Source organism: Strix uralensis, chromosome 18 (assembly GCF_047716275.1).
Source record: "Strix uralensis isolate ZFMK-TIS-50842 chromosome 18, bStrUra1, whole genome shotgun sequence".
NCBI classification, from domain to species: Eukaryota; Metazoa; Chordata; class Aves; order Strigiformes; family Strigidae; genus Strix; species Strix uralensis.
Genome location: NC_133989.1, coordinates 2,590,571 through 2,605,259, shown reverse-complemented (window position 1 = coordinate 2,605,259; position 14,689 = coordinate 2,590,571). Strand labels below are relative to the sequence as shown.

The 14,689-nt window shown below is 49.6% G+C and overlaps 1 protein-coding gene across 11 annotated transcripts in view; it reads right to left on the bottom strand.

Annotated features, from left to right (window-relative positions):
* Positions 1-14,689, bottom strand: part of KCNQ2 (potassium voltage-gated channel subfamily Q member 2) — a 78,482-nt gene that overhangs the window by 51,833 nt on the left and 11,960 nt on the right. For all 11 annotated transcript variants that reach the window (XR_012631375.1, XR_012631376.1, XR_012631377.1 and 8 more), the window contains exon 2: positions 788-878. Coding sequence is in view for 8 of the 11 variants with exons in the window: in XM_074887904.1 (XP_074744005.1) it covers positions 788-878 (91 nt within the window). In the remaining 3 variants the exon portion in view is untranslated. The remainder of the gene's footprint in view (positions 1-787; positions 879-14,689) is intronic.

Below are 14,689 nucleotides of genomic sequence, written 5' to 3'. Positions count from 1 at the left end.
CTATCTGGTGCAGGGACAGTGGAGATCCTCCATCCCTCGATGCCAAGCGAGCACGCAGCTCTTTCCATTGCCACCCAAACACCCTGCGCACGCTCCCTTCCCTCTGATTTCTTTACTAGCGGCGCTGGCCTCAGCTTTCTCATGTGTCCAACCTGACAAAGCTCTAATTAGTCTGCAGCGCCTTTTGATGTCGATGTAGGGCAGGGACTAGGGAAGAGGAAAAAAAACACAAGGAAAGGAGACGCGTGAATCCGGCAGCCCCGCGACGTGGCGGTGCGTGCAGGATCTCTGCTGGCTCCCGATGGCAGGAGCCACGTTGTCAGTGCGAGGGATGCCGGGCTATTTAAGGAACAAAACTCTGCAGCTTGATGGTGGATCAAATAGTTGCAGGGATGTTATAGTGTGGGAGAGGCGGCAGCTACGCGGGCTGCTCCCTACGCGAGCATCCGTGGCTTTAAATATTGGGGGCTGTTGGACACCAAACTGTTCTTCAGTTGGGATCAGGCTTGTTACTGCGTTTTGCAATTGAAGGTAAATATAGAAAAAAGAAAAAGTTTAGGAAGAAGGGTTTTAAAGATCCTTTAAAATATTTTTAGTTTATTCCTGATACAGATTTCTCCATTTCATATTTTTCCTATTTCTTACCTGCAGGTCCCAGTGATTCTCTTCTCACAAGTGACAGTTTAAATTCTTGCCTCAGTTAAACGCCCCCAACCTCAGTTTTTTGTGTGTTTTTGACTTTGTTTTAATGCCTCGCTGACGGCTTCATTTGCAACCCCCCACTTACCAGGATGTAAAGGGCCCCTTCTGAGCTGTTCTGGTACTCATCAATGGTCGAAAAGACAGACAGCACCAGGCAGGAGAAAACTAGTAGAAAACTACAGAATACAAAAATTAAAAAAAAAAAAAAAAGAGAGAATGTCAGTCTTCAGAGCAGGAATTTTTCACACTTCATCAAACTAGTCCAGAGAGCATTTCTGGACTTATTTCTCTAGGAGTATTTACTGTGCTGCTGCTACACCACCACGTAAAAAGGGAAAGTAAAGTCTCTGGTTTTACTAACTGGAAGGGTTATGTGTGGATGGATACACTGGACTGCTCCCAGTTTGGCCAGTGCTAATCCAATTCCCCTCCCCGCTGGCAGCTCTGATCACCTCCGACATTATTTCCCCAAGGAGCTGTCAGCTCTTGCTGCAACGTGCTTTCAACAAGCATGCAAAAAGCAGGGAAATTTATTATTGTGAGAACAGGCGACCAGCCTGCTGATGAGCAGGAGACAGGCTGAACACAAACCCAGAGAAAACTCCACTGATGCTCTGCTTATGCATTTGCATCTGCAAAAGCTCACACAGGAGTGGTGCTGCCTTTCCCATCCTTGCCAGGGTAGGACATTTTTGGGTGGATTTAATGTTCCTTTCTTAGGCAAGTACTCCAGATTAACTCCTTACTGCCTGGAAAGGCTGGTGACTTCTTAGATTTGTTGTAATATCACTGGGAGGTGGATGGTTGTTTCTCTGCTCTTCTGTGGCCAGACAGGGGACACAGCAGGGGTCTGATCCAGTCCAAGGGTGCTGATCCAAACCTTGATGCTGTTAGTACCTTAGTATGAAGCCAGAGACACCCTGCCATGGGGAGAGAGCTCTCTGTCCCAGCCCTGCAGGGACACGAAGGAGCACCATCATTCCGGGAGCTGGGGGGACCCAGCTTTGATATCAGCTCTCTGTCTTTTATTTACCCGTTACAGCATGTGTCCAGGTCTCCCTGACGTTTACTGTCCCAAAAGCAGCCTCAGAAGTGCCACACCACCCCGTCATTCCCAGGCTGTCCCTGTCAAAACTGCCCACTCTGTGCTTTTGGTGAGTGCTGGATGTACTAATGCAAATCATAAGGCACAAAATGAATGACAGGAGCTCGGCTCTCATCTGACACTCAACGCCTGAGTCTGCAGCTACAGAGGTGTCCTGGCATCCGCTCACCGACAGAGAAGGTTTCCACCAGCCCGTGATGCTCACTGCTTGCTCAAGCAAAAGGAGGGAAATTAATTTACTAAAGATCGATTTACTGATACAATAAAGTAGGCCAGCTCAAGAAGAAACTAAAAGCTGCATTCTTTAAAAGCATTAAATAATTCATCTGTCTGGCTTTGTCTCACATTCCTACAAACTGCATTTTGAATATTTATAACGTACGGTTCAGCTGGTGGGGGCTGTTCCTTTTCGTTGTATAAAGAAAAGGAGTTTCACACCATCAGGTCATGCTTGTGGCTTCGCAATGACCATTAATGTCACAGTAACAAGTAAAAATAGGGGGATTTGCAGTATTTATTCGAACCACAGGCTGAAACATCCCTGCCTGCTGGAGGTAAGAGACCTTTCAGAGCCATCTCAGCAAAAGCTGAGCTTTGTCAGCAAGAAGATGAATTCAGCACAGACCAGATAAGGACAATTGCCTGATTTCTCACTGCAAATTTCCTCTTCTCACACCAGGTCCGGTACCCAGAGACTTGAAACAACCTCAAGAGAGTGAAAAAACATCCCTTGCAACCCCACGCATGATGTCCCTTAATGTCTTCTCTGGGTCTCACTTAAATGTTTTTTCTCCCCAAGCTGGTCTCTTAAAACCCTTGTCATAACCAAGCCTACCACAACCTGCCCTACAGCCAATTGGACTCCATCCATCTCTACATCCTCCAAGCTGAGCTGGAGGTGGGACCTTGCACCGTGGCAACGGGGAACAGAGCCCTGCACTGCTGGAGGGAAGGAGCTGCAACTGGGTCAGGCAGCCCCGCTCCCGGGGTGGCCCAGATTTTGCTGCAAACTTCTATGTTGAAGTGAGAAACAAATGAATAATCAATGAAAGAAGAAAGAGAAGAGGAAACCAAACAAAAAAAGATAATGGAAAGGGATCGGGGGAAATGAAAATCCTACATTTTTCCAACTAAAAATGTAGAACGTGAGTTTTATTTTTGTGACCAAACATTACAGTAAAATGCCTGAGGATGTGCTGAAAGCAAAGTGCAAATATCAACGCAGACTTGCACACTGTGTTTGCTAAGGTGACCACTCAGATGGACCCAGAATGAAGCCACGCTCAAGCCATGAGCGCTGGCAGGGACAAATGCCACCAGAAGGAGGATTCCTGTACCTTATCACTAGATGTGTATTGGTGGGGCAGAAAAAAGAAAGGAAAAGAAATCTCTTTATCACTTTGAATCCCAAGAGCGGACTGTGTGCGCAATGGTTAGGTGAGGGAGAGCCGGGGCAGCTCCAGGTGCTGCTGGGGCAGTGGGATATCTGGGTGCTGCTTCTTCCCTTGCCCAGCACATCACTGCAGCCTCGTCTCCAGCCTCTCCATTCCCCTCATCTCCCTGGGGCCAGCTCGGTGCTGCTTTAATTTTGGCTCTGCGCTCCCCAGGGCTCTCACTGCCGGGGAGACCTGATGCAGATCACACTTGCAGGGCCAGCATTAATTACAGCGCTGCCGAGCATGGGAGGCAACGGGGAAGGCGCCAGACTCTTCACTGAAGCATGGGAGCTCCATGGCCAAATCCCACATGGACCAAAATCTCCCCGTCTCAGCCCCGATGGGGATGTTCAGCCACCAGGAAAGGAACAGTCCTGCCAGCAAGGGATGAAGGCACTGGCTCATCACAGGGTGAGCTGCACAAGCATCCCAAAATAGCTCCACGGTGATGCACAGCTCCTCTGCTTGACCCTGTGGTCCACAAACCTCTGGGAGGCTGTAAAAGGAGACTAAGAGAATGAAACCTTCCTGCAAAGAAACTGAATTCAGGGGGTTGGGGTCTGTATGGCTCCTGGGAGGCTTTGAAGGATCTGCAGACCCCTCTGTGGATAGGGGGGTGGAAGAAGAAAGCTGAAAGGTTTGTCCACACGAGAGGTGGTGTGCATCCTCTGAGCTCCCATCGAGGGAGGGCAGTGGGGAACAGGAAGGCTGACTCTGCTTTAATTTCACCTAATCTACCCAGACAGCACAGGAAAAGGCTCCAGATAATAATGGATAGCTAGGGAAAGTGAAACAGGCCAATAAATAGTGTAGAGGTTGGGATGAATCTGATTTTTAAAGCTACATATCTAATCAAAGCAAATTATGTCTGCAGCCTGACTCTGGGTAATGTTAATGTGCAATAAGGAACATTAATTATGACCCATCTAATGATTTTTACATTAAAGATGCCAATTCTGCTTAGAGCTTTGGAGAAGACAATATCCTTCTCCTGAACAGACAGGAGCTGGATCCTACCCGATGCACGGCTGGAGCCGGCACCAGCCTCCCCCAAACCCAGGTCAGGATGCGAAGGGCAGCGCGTAGGTTTGGACCAGTTTCCTCTGTAGAGCGATGGCACAGAGGAAACTGGCTCCAGTCTCCCAGAGCCACTGGAGAGGGACATGTCACTGCATCTTCTCACCCACCACCCATTCCTACGGGCACTCAGCACCTTCTGCTGCTCCAGCATCCCCCACGCCTGTTGCTTAGACCTTTAAGCTCAGCCAAGACTCAGCTGTGCAAATCTGACTGCTGCTAATACTAATAAATCCAAAGTCCTCCAAAGTCTGGCTTTACATCCAAAGGTTATGTTGACTTAAAACACCCGTCCAAGCTTCTTATTACAATTTATAAATCCCAGCGCGGGATCTGCGTATTCGGATTTTATATCCACTGTGCTGCAGGTTAGAAATAGAAAAAGAAATGACTGAACTCCCCCTTGAAAAAAATACTTAAAATGACTTGAAACAGGAAAGATTGCCCTTTTTTTTTTTTTCAGTAAAAGCATATGATGGAATCATCATAAAGCTTTTCAGGTTAATCACCTAATTTGCCTTCCAAAAGAAACCCCCTTGGAATCTACACAGCCATTTACATAAGAATTTTTAAAGAGCTCTAAATTTATTCCTGAAATACTTGTATTCAAATAACATTCGCTGACATGCAAAAACATCGGGCTTCCTCTGATGGAGCACCAATAATTAGCAACTGCAATCCTGGATGCAATGGAGACAGATACAATACAAGGAGGTGGCACAAGCTTGTAACAAGCCACTGTGCTTGTTAGACGCTTCGCTGGCTTTCCCTGGAATTGGGAAAGGGAATTAATGATTTGTTTAATTAGAAAGAGCAAAGCTGGAAAGGAAGGAGCATTTTACTACAGGCATTTGAGAGCTGCACAATGGAAAACAACTTAAAACATTTAAAACACTTAAAAATTACTTTCGGGATGTAAACAAGGCATTGACAATTGTGCTAAAATAAAACCAAAATGCTGATGGGCAATCCATCTGTAATCCCAGCAATCCATTTGCTGCGGTCTCTGTAAAACACTGGTGTTCAAGGACCTAAAACTTCAACGGAAATCAAAGGCCATGAAAATGCAGCAACGACAATAAACCAACATCCATACCAAAGAGAAGCAGAGATTGTCAAAAGCCTTTTAACGCTCAGAGCGCCTCATAATCAGAATGGGAGTATTCACAGCTCAATTTAAATCTCCAGTGACTCAGAAGCAAAACTTGGATAATGCCATGACTTTTCCAGGGGTAAAGACCTCGTGGTCGTGGTATTGCACCCACCCTTAGCCAGGAGCATCCATCATCTTTATTCCTGTAAGCAATCCTGCTGTGATTTGCAACCCGACTACTCATTTACAAGGCTAAACACGAGCCTAAATGCCTCATCTCTGGCTTTGCACATCCCTCAGTCTCAGCCAAAATCATCTCCCAGGGTGACTTCTGTCACTAGCAGAGCTGAAAATAGAAGCGGGGAGTCCTGCCTTTCGGTCCTGTGCCTTAATAAATGCTCTCCTTGCCAAAACCAGCTCCCGACGGTGCCTCATTCCCCGCAGGTTTGACCATGCCCAGCCCTGCTGTCCCACCTGAGCCCAGCCGAGATCTTGTTCCTTGGAGGAGCCTGGAGGCTCCCTGGGCACCCATGCGGGTAGAAAACATTGTTTATGGGCAACACACTGGCTGGCTCCAAGGCAGGGATCCTCATGGTTTATAAACTTTTTAATAAATCCTTAGCAAAGGCCTCTCTGGGACAACATTAATAGCTCCTGGGCCTTCTCGGTGCACTGAGAGGATGGCTGAACAGCCCCGATAAGAAGCACCCAGTTCATACAAGGCCAGAAAGTGTACTAAGGACAGTGGTGTAAATGGAGCAGCTGAGCATCTCCAGAGGACCAAAGCAGTGTCCCGGAGGAGGCTGTGGTGTGGACAGCGAGGCTGCATTAAATGGTGCTCTGGGAGGTGGGAATTAATCAGGCTACAGAGAAGCAGGTCTTAGAGATCCCAAACCATGTTGTAGGGGTGGCACTGGGAGGGGAAGGAAAATGAGAGGGTTTCCTTTCCCAGTGAGCCCTATTGCACCACCACCACGCCCTGCAAGCGCCCAGGACATGCCCCCCTGGGCCCTGTGCAGGGATGCAGCAAGCCTGCTCTCCTTGCTGCGTGACAGTGAGGTGGCAAAAAACAGGAGGTGCTTTTCCAGCAGATCAGGTTTTGCGGAGTCTCCCCCCGAGCAGGAGGGCTGCTGGCTGAGCCCAGCACCCTGCTTCTGTGCTTCGGCTCCCCTTGCAGCTATCAAAACACACCTGCACATTTGCATCCCAGGGAGGTTGGTGGGGATGAGATCTCCTTTGCATCAGGTTTTGGGAGGAAGGTCATTTTCTGCTTTATGGGATGGTAAGGAGCATTCCCAAATCCATCACAACAAACTAAGGAAAAAGGAATAGCTGGTCACAGCTTCGCTGTATGAGCACGGCAAAGTGGCACAACCAAGTCACAAAAAAACCTCCTCTTCCCCTGCCTTCCTTCTATTTAGGCAGCACATTTCTCACTTAGAAAAAAGAGCAGGGTATGGGTTCACATATATTTTCTCCTTCAACATCCACCACTTTTGAAACCAGTTCCCACGGCATCATCTGCCCCGACTGCCCAGAGCCAGAGTCCTGACCTGAACCCATGATCTGCAGGAATTCAGAGCAGAAATGGGTTTTGCATGACACATCTTGTACTCAGTCCAGCAAAGGATTGTGTATCTCCACACTTACAAGCAAGAGTGAGCTTAAGAGCTTTTCTGGATTGAAGCCTCAAAGAACAAAAGCTGCCTGGAAACGACAGGGAATGGAGATCAAGATGTGAACATTTACAATGGGAAAAGGGGGTTAAATTTAAGGAACCGGTTGGTGTTTTTACAGGCTGGCTCTAATCATTTAACTTACTCAACTCAGAATAAAAGCCTTATTAATAATAATCACCGCATACGAAGTTCTAGCTCAAATGTTCCCCTTTGTCCTCATCTAACATGAATCACTGGGAAATGCTTGTCTGCGTATTCTCCCTGCCCTGTGCACGCAGCCTCAGAGGAGCCAGATGTCTGGAGGAAAATCCAAAGTATTAATCAAGCCCATGCACCTGCCAGAAAAGTCTGTCTCTGCTGCGATTCAGTGCTGCTGGGCTGAGGTTTTCTTTTAAAAACTTGGTGGGAAGAAATATATTCAGGCAGCTGCAGATACTGTTCACGGGAGAAAATCCTAAAGACCACTGTGCAATTACGGTGCATTGGGAGGTAAATTAAGAGTATAAAATATTGGACATTTAAGTAATTCTTAAATCGCCTTGCAGGCATTTACTCAGAGCACGTTCATTGATTTTAATGTGAGGGAAAGTTGCTGTCTCATGCAATACCCGTATTATTCAGATTGAAATCTGAGCGCTGCCTCTGTTTCATCCCACAGGGTATTCCTCCAAAAAAGCCTCTGCTTCCTCCCTACCTCTGTGAAATCATTGTTGGTGAGTACAGGAATACAAGCCTTCCTGATCTAACCTTTACCTGTATGTGAAGACCAAGTTATTTCTGTTTCTTAAGGGCAAAGCCCTGCTCTTTTACAACACCTCGAGAAAAATAAATTAAATACATTTAAGCAGACAAGGGCTATGCTGCATGGCTGGAGCATGAAGGAATAAAAAATCCTCTTGCTAAGGTCAAACTCCTTCAACTGACCTGGGCAAGTCATCTGACCTGACTTAACTGAGCTCTAAAACTGGGTTAAAAGCAAGATGTCCCTGTAAAATGTAATGCTGCATCTCATCTAAACATTCCTCGAGGGAATGGGATATACAGAAATAGGCTCTGGTCTAATTGCAGATAGGAAGATTGTCTCAAAATGTGCAGGGCTGGCTCCTGCTGCAGACAGGAATAGTAGCCGGTTTTTCAAAGGTTCTGGCCCAGAAGCAGCGATTCAGCTGGAGCCCGAGGTTTCCAGCCCACAGAGGACAAGCCCTGTCTCTCCGATCACCTTTAGCTTCGCTTCCCTGTCTCTGACTTCGCACTAGTTTTATGGCACCAAGAATTACAGCACCTCAAAAACGAGCATCCTCGCCGAGAGCATCCGCAGGCAGCTGCCGACAGGGAGGCTCGGCAGCTCTCAGCAGCCGCATGAACCGTCTCAGACACACAGCAGGCAACTAAATGGCTCAAAATCCTTGTTCTGACTTTAAAAATCTCACTTTCCCCATGCCTCAGCCCACGGTTTATGCTTCTGTAAAGGCAGGACCCCAGAGACACGCTCTCAGGCTCCCTCCCAGCTAACAGCGAAGGACGGCCAAGATTTCAGCAAGTGTCGAAGGCACGTGGATGCCCCAGCCACTTCCTGGGGTCCATCCCCAGCTTCGTGCCTCAATAATTAGAAGACAAGAACGTGGCTTCTTGAAGACAGAGGCCAATGGATAACACCAAAGCGTAAAACGCAAGCATTACCAAAGGACTGCTAATTTCATTTGCTCATCAGTTTAATTGAGTCTTGGGGAAAAGAAAGAAGTATTTGCAAACTGCCAGTATAATATGTCTTAGAGTTGGTAATTTCACCATCTGTTTAATTTTACTTCTCTTGTCCCAGCTAGTGATTAGGAAGGAGCACAGAGCCAAGAAGCAGGAGAGATGGTTCACAGCCTTTTGATTTTAACCCCCGAAGTCGATGCCCCCCAAACTGGGTAAAAAAAACATACCCAGAGGAATAACAGAGTGCTGCAATCAGCAGGACCATGCTCCCTCTCTGCAACTCTCCCCCACTCACACCGGTGCAAATCAGGAATAACCCTCCAAAAGCCAAGGGGGCTGCACCACCCCGAGAGAGGGTCCAGCTCAGCCGGGTCCAAACTCTGTGATGCCTGAGGGACGCCCAAGTTTGGCACACAGAAAAAAACAAGATTTGGTCCAACAACAAGAAATAAAAGGCCAGTGGCCAGTTTTGGAGCTCTGCATCCCTTCCCCACATCAGCAGGACAGCATGCTCCTCTGTGGCAAAGGTGGCAGAACACAGCCCTGGTGCTTTTCGTGTCCACGAGGCTGCTCCTGCTGGGATGGGATTGTTTCTGCTGGGAGCAGCCCCACGGCCACGCAGACAGGCAGGGCCCAAGGAGCTGCTCGGGGTGAAGGGATGCACAACAAACCCAGACCTACAGAAAGCTCAGGCTTAAAAAGGCAGTGCTCTTTAGCCCTAAAAAATTGCTGAAACAGCCAGTTATGCCGCAGGGAGGGGAGAGCATCATAACAGCCGTCAGTCACGCTCCATTTAACTTTGTCACTAATACAACGATTTTGGGTCTTCCAGGAGCTGCAACCCTGAATTCAAAGTCCTTTCCCACCAATCTCCCCTCTAGAGCAGTAAAGTTTCCCCGAGCTGTAACCAGAGTTGCCCCAGCCCATGCTGCTCCCCAGGAGTGACGGGGAGATCCTCCTGCCACCATCCACGTCGGTGTCTCCTTTGCTCGCGGCAGAGAACGGCCAGTTTGTGACACAGACCCCGATGGGAGTGGGGCAGCCCCTCCTGCACAGACAGCGCTGGGTCTGCCAGGGCACAGTCTCTCCTTGCACCTGATAAATTAATCCCCAGCACCAATGGGGGGTTAATAATTTCTATTATCTCTTGCTTCTTCTCCAGTTTAACTCAAATTTAGACTGGCTCTTAGGAAGTATTTCTTTGCAGAAGGGGTTGTTGGGCGTTGGAATGGGCTGCCCAGGGCAGGGGGGGAGTCCCCATCCCTGGAGGGGTTGAAGAGTCGGGTTGACCCAGCGCTGAGGGATCTGGTGGAGTTGGGAACGGTCAGGGTGAGGTTCATGGTTGGACTGGAGGAGCTTCAAGGGCTTTTCCAACCCAGATGATTCTGGGATTCTGTGAATGCAGCAAGTGGATGGGAGAGCAGGTGAGCACAGCTCAGCCCCAAGCACCAGGGGGAGCAGGGGGCAGCCCCCCATCATCGAGAGCCCTTTGCAGATACTGCCCGGAGAGCTAAACACCCCAGAGGGGAGGGGAAAGCTGTGATCCTGACAGAAGAAATAAAGGCAACCTTGTTTACAACGGAGCCTCATTCTTAAAGGCTTTGAGGCTGGGCAGCTTTGGGGGGGCAATCAGGGCTGAGGGGTGAGAACCAGCATGTGCAGATCAGGGCTTTTTGGCTCATCTGGATACTCACAAAGAAGGTGGTATCGCCTCATCCACAGCTCCCCAAAAACCTCCCCCAGTGGAAGAGGGGAAGAACGATGTGTGTGTCCCCAGTCCCTGCAGTGCAGCCATTCACAGGTCAGCACGACTCTTTAGCTTCATTTAAGGCCACCCAGCCCAGCAGGTCCCCAGGCCCTGTGCCCAGCCCTCGCTGCTGTCACAGCTACCCACCAGCTGGACACGGGCAGCCGGGAACCGGGCCTGGCCCCAGCACCACATGGGTGCCCGAATGAACCTCACCAGCTTATCCTGGCCCTGAGTTCCAGCCTCATCTGGCTGCCTCACTGTGTCTACCTCATATTTGGACCTGTTGGCCAATTTTCATCAAATTTGCCAAAGAATGGAGAGCCAGTGATGGGCAGCAATGAGAAGAGCACCCTGGTTTTGCCCCTCGGAGGAGGCTGCCGTGCTCAGTGGGCACACACCAGCGAGCCTGGGAGAGCCACGAGCTCGCAGAAACCAGCTCCCCCAAGTTCCCCCACTCAGCAAATGACAGGTTTGTTCCCTCTCCTTATTTTCCCGTGCCAGTAAACACAACAATAAATAGCAAGCTGCAGGAGGCAGATGATTGTGTGGTGAAAGGTGGAAAACATCTAAAAATGATTTAAGGCAGGGAGGAGAAGAAGAAGAGAGGGCTGTGGAGGAGATGCTGTTTGGCTGGTGAAAGGCAGCAGAGGCAGGGAAGGTTTTCCTGCCCACCCTGCAGCTCCTTGCTCTGGGTGACGCTCGGGTGCTCTGAGCGGGTCCCTCTTTGCGAAGGTCCCTGGACCCAGCCCCAACATAGGACCTCCCCAGCTCCAGCCCCGGGATGGGCAGGGAGCAAGGCCAGCGCCGCAGGGGCTGGACCCACGATCTTTTAAAGCTCATAAGTAACAGGGACACAGGGCATGGACACATTAAAGCTGAACAGAGATTATCTAGCTGCCATTTCAACATGCCGGTAAATCAAAGTCGATGGAAGCCATATGCTCTGCTGGGAAGCATCCATCTCGTTGCCAGGGAAACATCCTTCCCGTTTAAAATGGCAGGCAAAGGCTTGCAAAAACCTGCTTTTAACCCCCTTTTCTCAGGCACGATCCAAGTCCCCCCGCAGCTCCCCCAGCCCTGCAGCATCGTGCTGTACTGCTGGCTGGGAGAGCTGGCACAGCTTAACTCAGGAGCAGGAGAAGGTGCCTCTCCCATGGGGTCCAGAGGAAATCAGACGCAGCCTAGCAGCAGTGAAACCCTGCTTCCAATTTCCAGCTCACTCTCAACCAGTTTCCATGGTTTATTCCCTGGGAAATACAGGGCATCACCTGCCTGGGTCACATCAAGCAGCTCCGCTCAGGGATGCTGCAGGTGCACGGTACAGATGGTGCCTGGCCCGGCACAGATGTGCCCAGCTGTGGGGCAAGACACTTCTACAGCAAGGGAATAACCAAAAGCAGGACCACGGCTTGAGTTACTGCTCTCAAATCCAGTATTTTGCAAAGCAGCAGGTGCCACCCAATTTCTGACAAGTAGCAGGCAAAAATCTGACCTTGGAAATTCCAGCAATCTGCAGCCAGGGCTTCAGGCTCGCAGAAATAACAATAAACCCATCCCTGAGCTCAGCAGCTGGCTGGAGCCTGCAGCTGGCCCTGGGTCTGCTCTGCATCTGCACCTTCTTGTTGCTCCCTCTAAGCCAAACCTACAGTCATTGGGTCTCTGCCAGCTGATGGAGGAGAAGGTGACGGGGTGTGGGAAGGGGCACCCCCAGACCACAATCTGTAACCCGGCATCATGGAAGTCACGACAGCAAACGCTCTCCAGCCTATTAATGCTAACGAATTGGCATGTGATTTTGTTTTAGACAGAAGATACAGACCAGCGACTGCGTGGGTATGGGACAGAAAGCTGGACATCCTCTTGCAAAGATGTTACTTCTCTGTGTTCACTCCCAACCTCAGCCTCTCATGATTTTCTTTGCCTTTTGTTTTTTTTAAGTCTTCTCATATATTGTAAATCCTACAAGCAGGTGAAGCCAACTGTCATAAGTACGGAAACGGAGTATTTCCTATTCTGATAAGTAGCTGTGATCTAACAATCTTTATAATGGAGATCAGAGACAATATTTAATAATTCAAAGCCTAGGAAGGCCTGATGGGACAAGGATACATGCTGAAGTCTCCTTGTCTGTAAGGGCAATGGTTATTACTGCTGGAAGAGGGAGAGGCTAGGGTTACAGCACAGGGAGCAGGGATGCTGGATTATGCTGCAGGTATCCCATGTTGCTGAATTCCTCCTTACCTCAGCTCCCAAACTGGAAAATGGGGGTAATGATTCCCCTTAGCACACATGGGCACAGCTGAGGTTAAGCCCATGCATAGCTCAAGACATGCCCATGGCCCTCAGCAACCAATAAATCCTTCTAGAGTAGAATAAAGCCCAGCACAAGAGCACTGCAAAGCACATCAGTAACCAAGGCTCGCATGGACCAGAGCCAACAACAGCATCTTAAATGACAGCACAAAGCCCCCCAGGAACAGGCAGGAGCAACGTCCTCCAGCACATGACACCAGGGCATGCCCAACACTGCAGCCAAGGCATTAGTCCTCCCCTGTACGACATCTTGAGGCATTTGCTACTGTCCTAAATCCCTGTCCCGGCCACTAACTTGGCTCTAAATCCAGGTGGCAGCAGCCGGTGCGGAGTCCACGAGCAGACGCCACAGCACGAATTCTCCATCAGGGCATCCTGCTCCTGCCAGAGCTGGGACGGAGTCACCTTCACTTGGTGGCACCGTAGCCAGATCTCCCCGGTGACTCGTCAGCCGGCTCTGAGATGTGCTTGGGCTGTCTGGGAATTATGTCACCAGGCACTGTAAATATCAAATGGTCCTTTTATGATCCTGCGCGCTCCTTCCTACCTCCTTCTTGGCTCAGAGCCTCGTGAGTGGTCTGTGCTGTGTGTTGAGGACACCGACAGTGATAAAAAGCAATGAATGGATAATAGCCAGGTAGTATTTTGAGTTACAGCATCATCAGCCTGCTGCTAAACCAAAGCAGGAGCAGCTCTCCATCCTGGTTGTGTAACCCGGCCTCGCAGGACATTCCCCGTAATTACAGGGCCTTTCCCTGCAGTCCCATGGGGGCCATATTCTGCATTCATGAAAGGATGCTCAGAGTTTAGCTCCCTCTCTAGCACATTTTTTCAGTCTTCCCTAGAAACAGCAAAGAGCAAGAGCAAGCAGGAAGGAGGGGGAGGGAGGGAAAAGGTTGAATTAATCTTCATTTAATTTCTGCTGCGCTTTTAGCAAATGAAAAATAAGTAAGCTCCCCCATCAGGTCTGTGGTACCTCCCTGGGCTGCTCTACCAGCCCCTGTGTTTCACACACACGTGCACATCCCACCGCCCGCCCCAGCTGCCAGGCAATGCTGTCACAGGATCAGGCTCGGCTCCGGACACTCTTCCCAACCCATCTCCCACAGGGATGTGGCTGCAGGGTAGATGGGCCTCCGTGGCCACAGATGGGGGCTGGCAAACTATTAGCTCAATGAATTTTTCTGGGGTTTTTAATAGCCATCTGCTCCCACGTGGAGAAGAGCTAAAAGAGCAAGGCCAGGTAGGACTGGAACCCGTGTCGGAGGTTCAACCCGTTTCTCTGCAGGGAGCTGGGGCTTGGGCAGGTGCAACACCCTTGGCAGACTTATTCGCTCTGCAGAGCGTTTGGAAAGAGCAGTGGCAAAAATGGCAAATTTGATGGAGGGGCTCCCCAGGTGCCCAATTTCTTGCATATGGATGGGTCAAGTCCAGGCAATGTCAAGCCCTGTGCTCCTAGCAGGTGTCCTAGATTTGGCTAATCCAAACCACAGGGTGGAGACCTGAGGTTGGGATATGTCTCACCTACTTGTAGATGTCCACATCCTCATCTCCCAATAGAAACAGTGAGACAGACACATCTTCAGAGTCCCATCCACTTGTCTTATTCAGGCACTTTTGCTACTTTTCCCTACACCCACAACCTCCAATCATGCCCCCCATACTAAGGCAGGTTAATCCATCCCCAACTTAAAACCAAGTTTCAGACCTACATGGTGTTATTTATCCCAGGCTTAGATGGGAGATCAACTGATTCACGGACTACGGCTCAGCAGCTTGCTCTGTGCCATTTAGCGTGAGTCGAGATGCTCCCACCACCCACAAACACACATC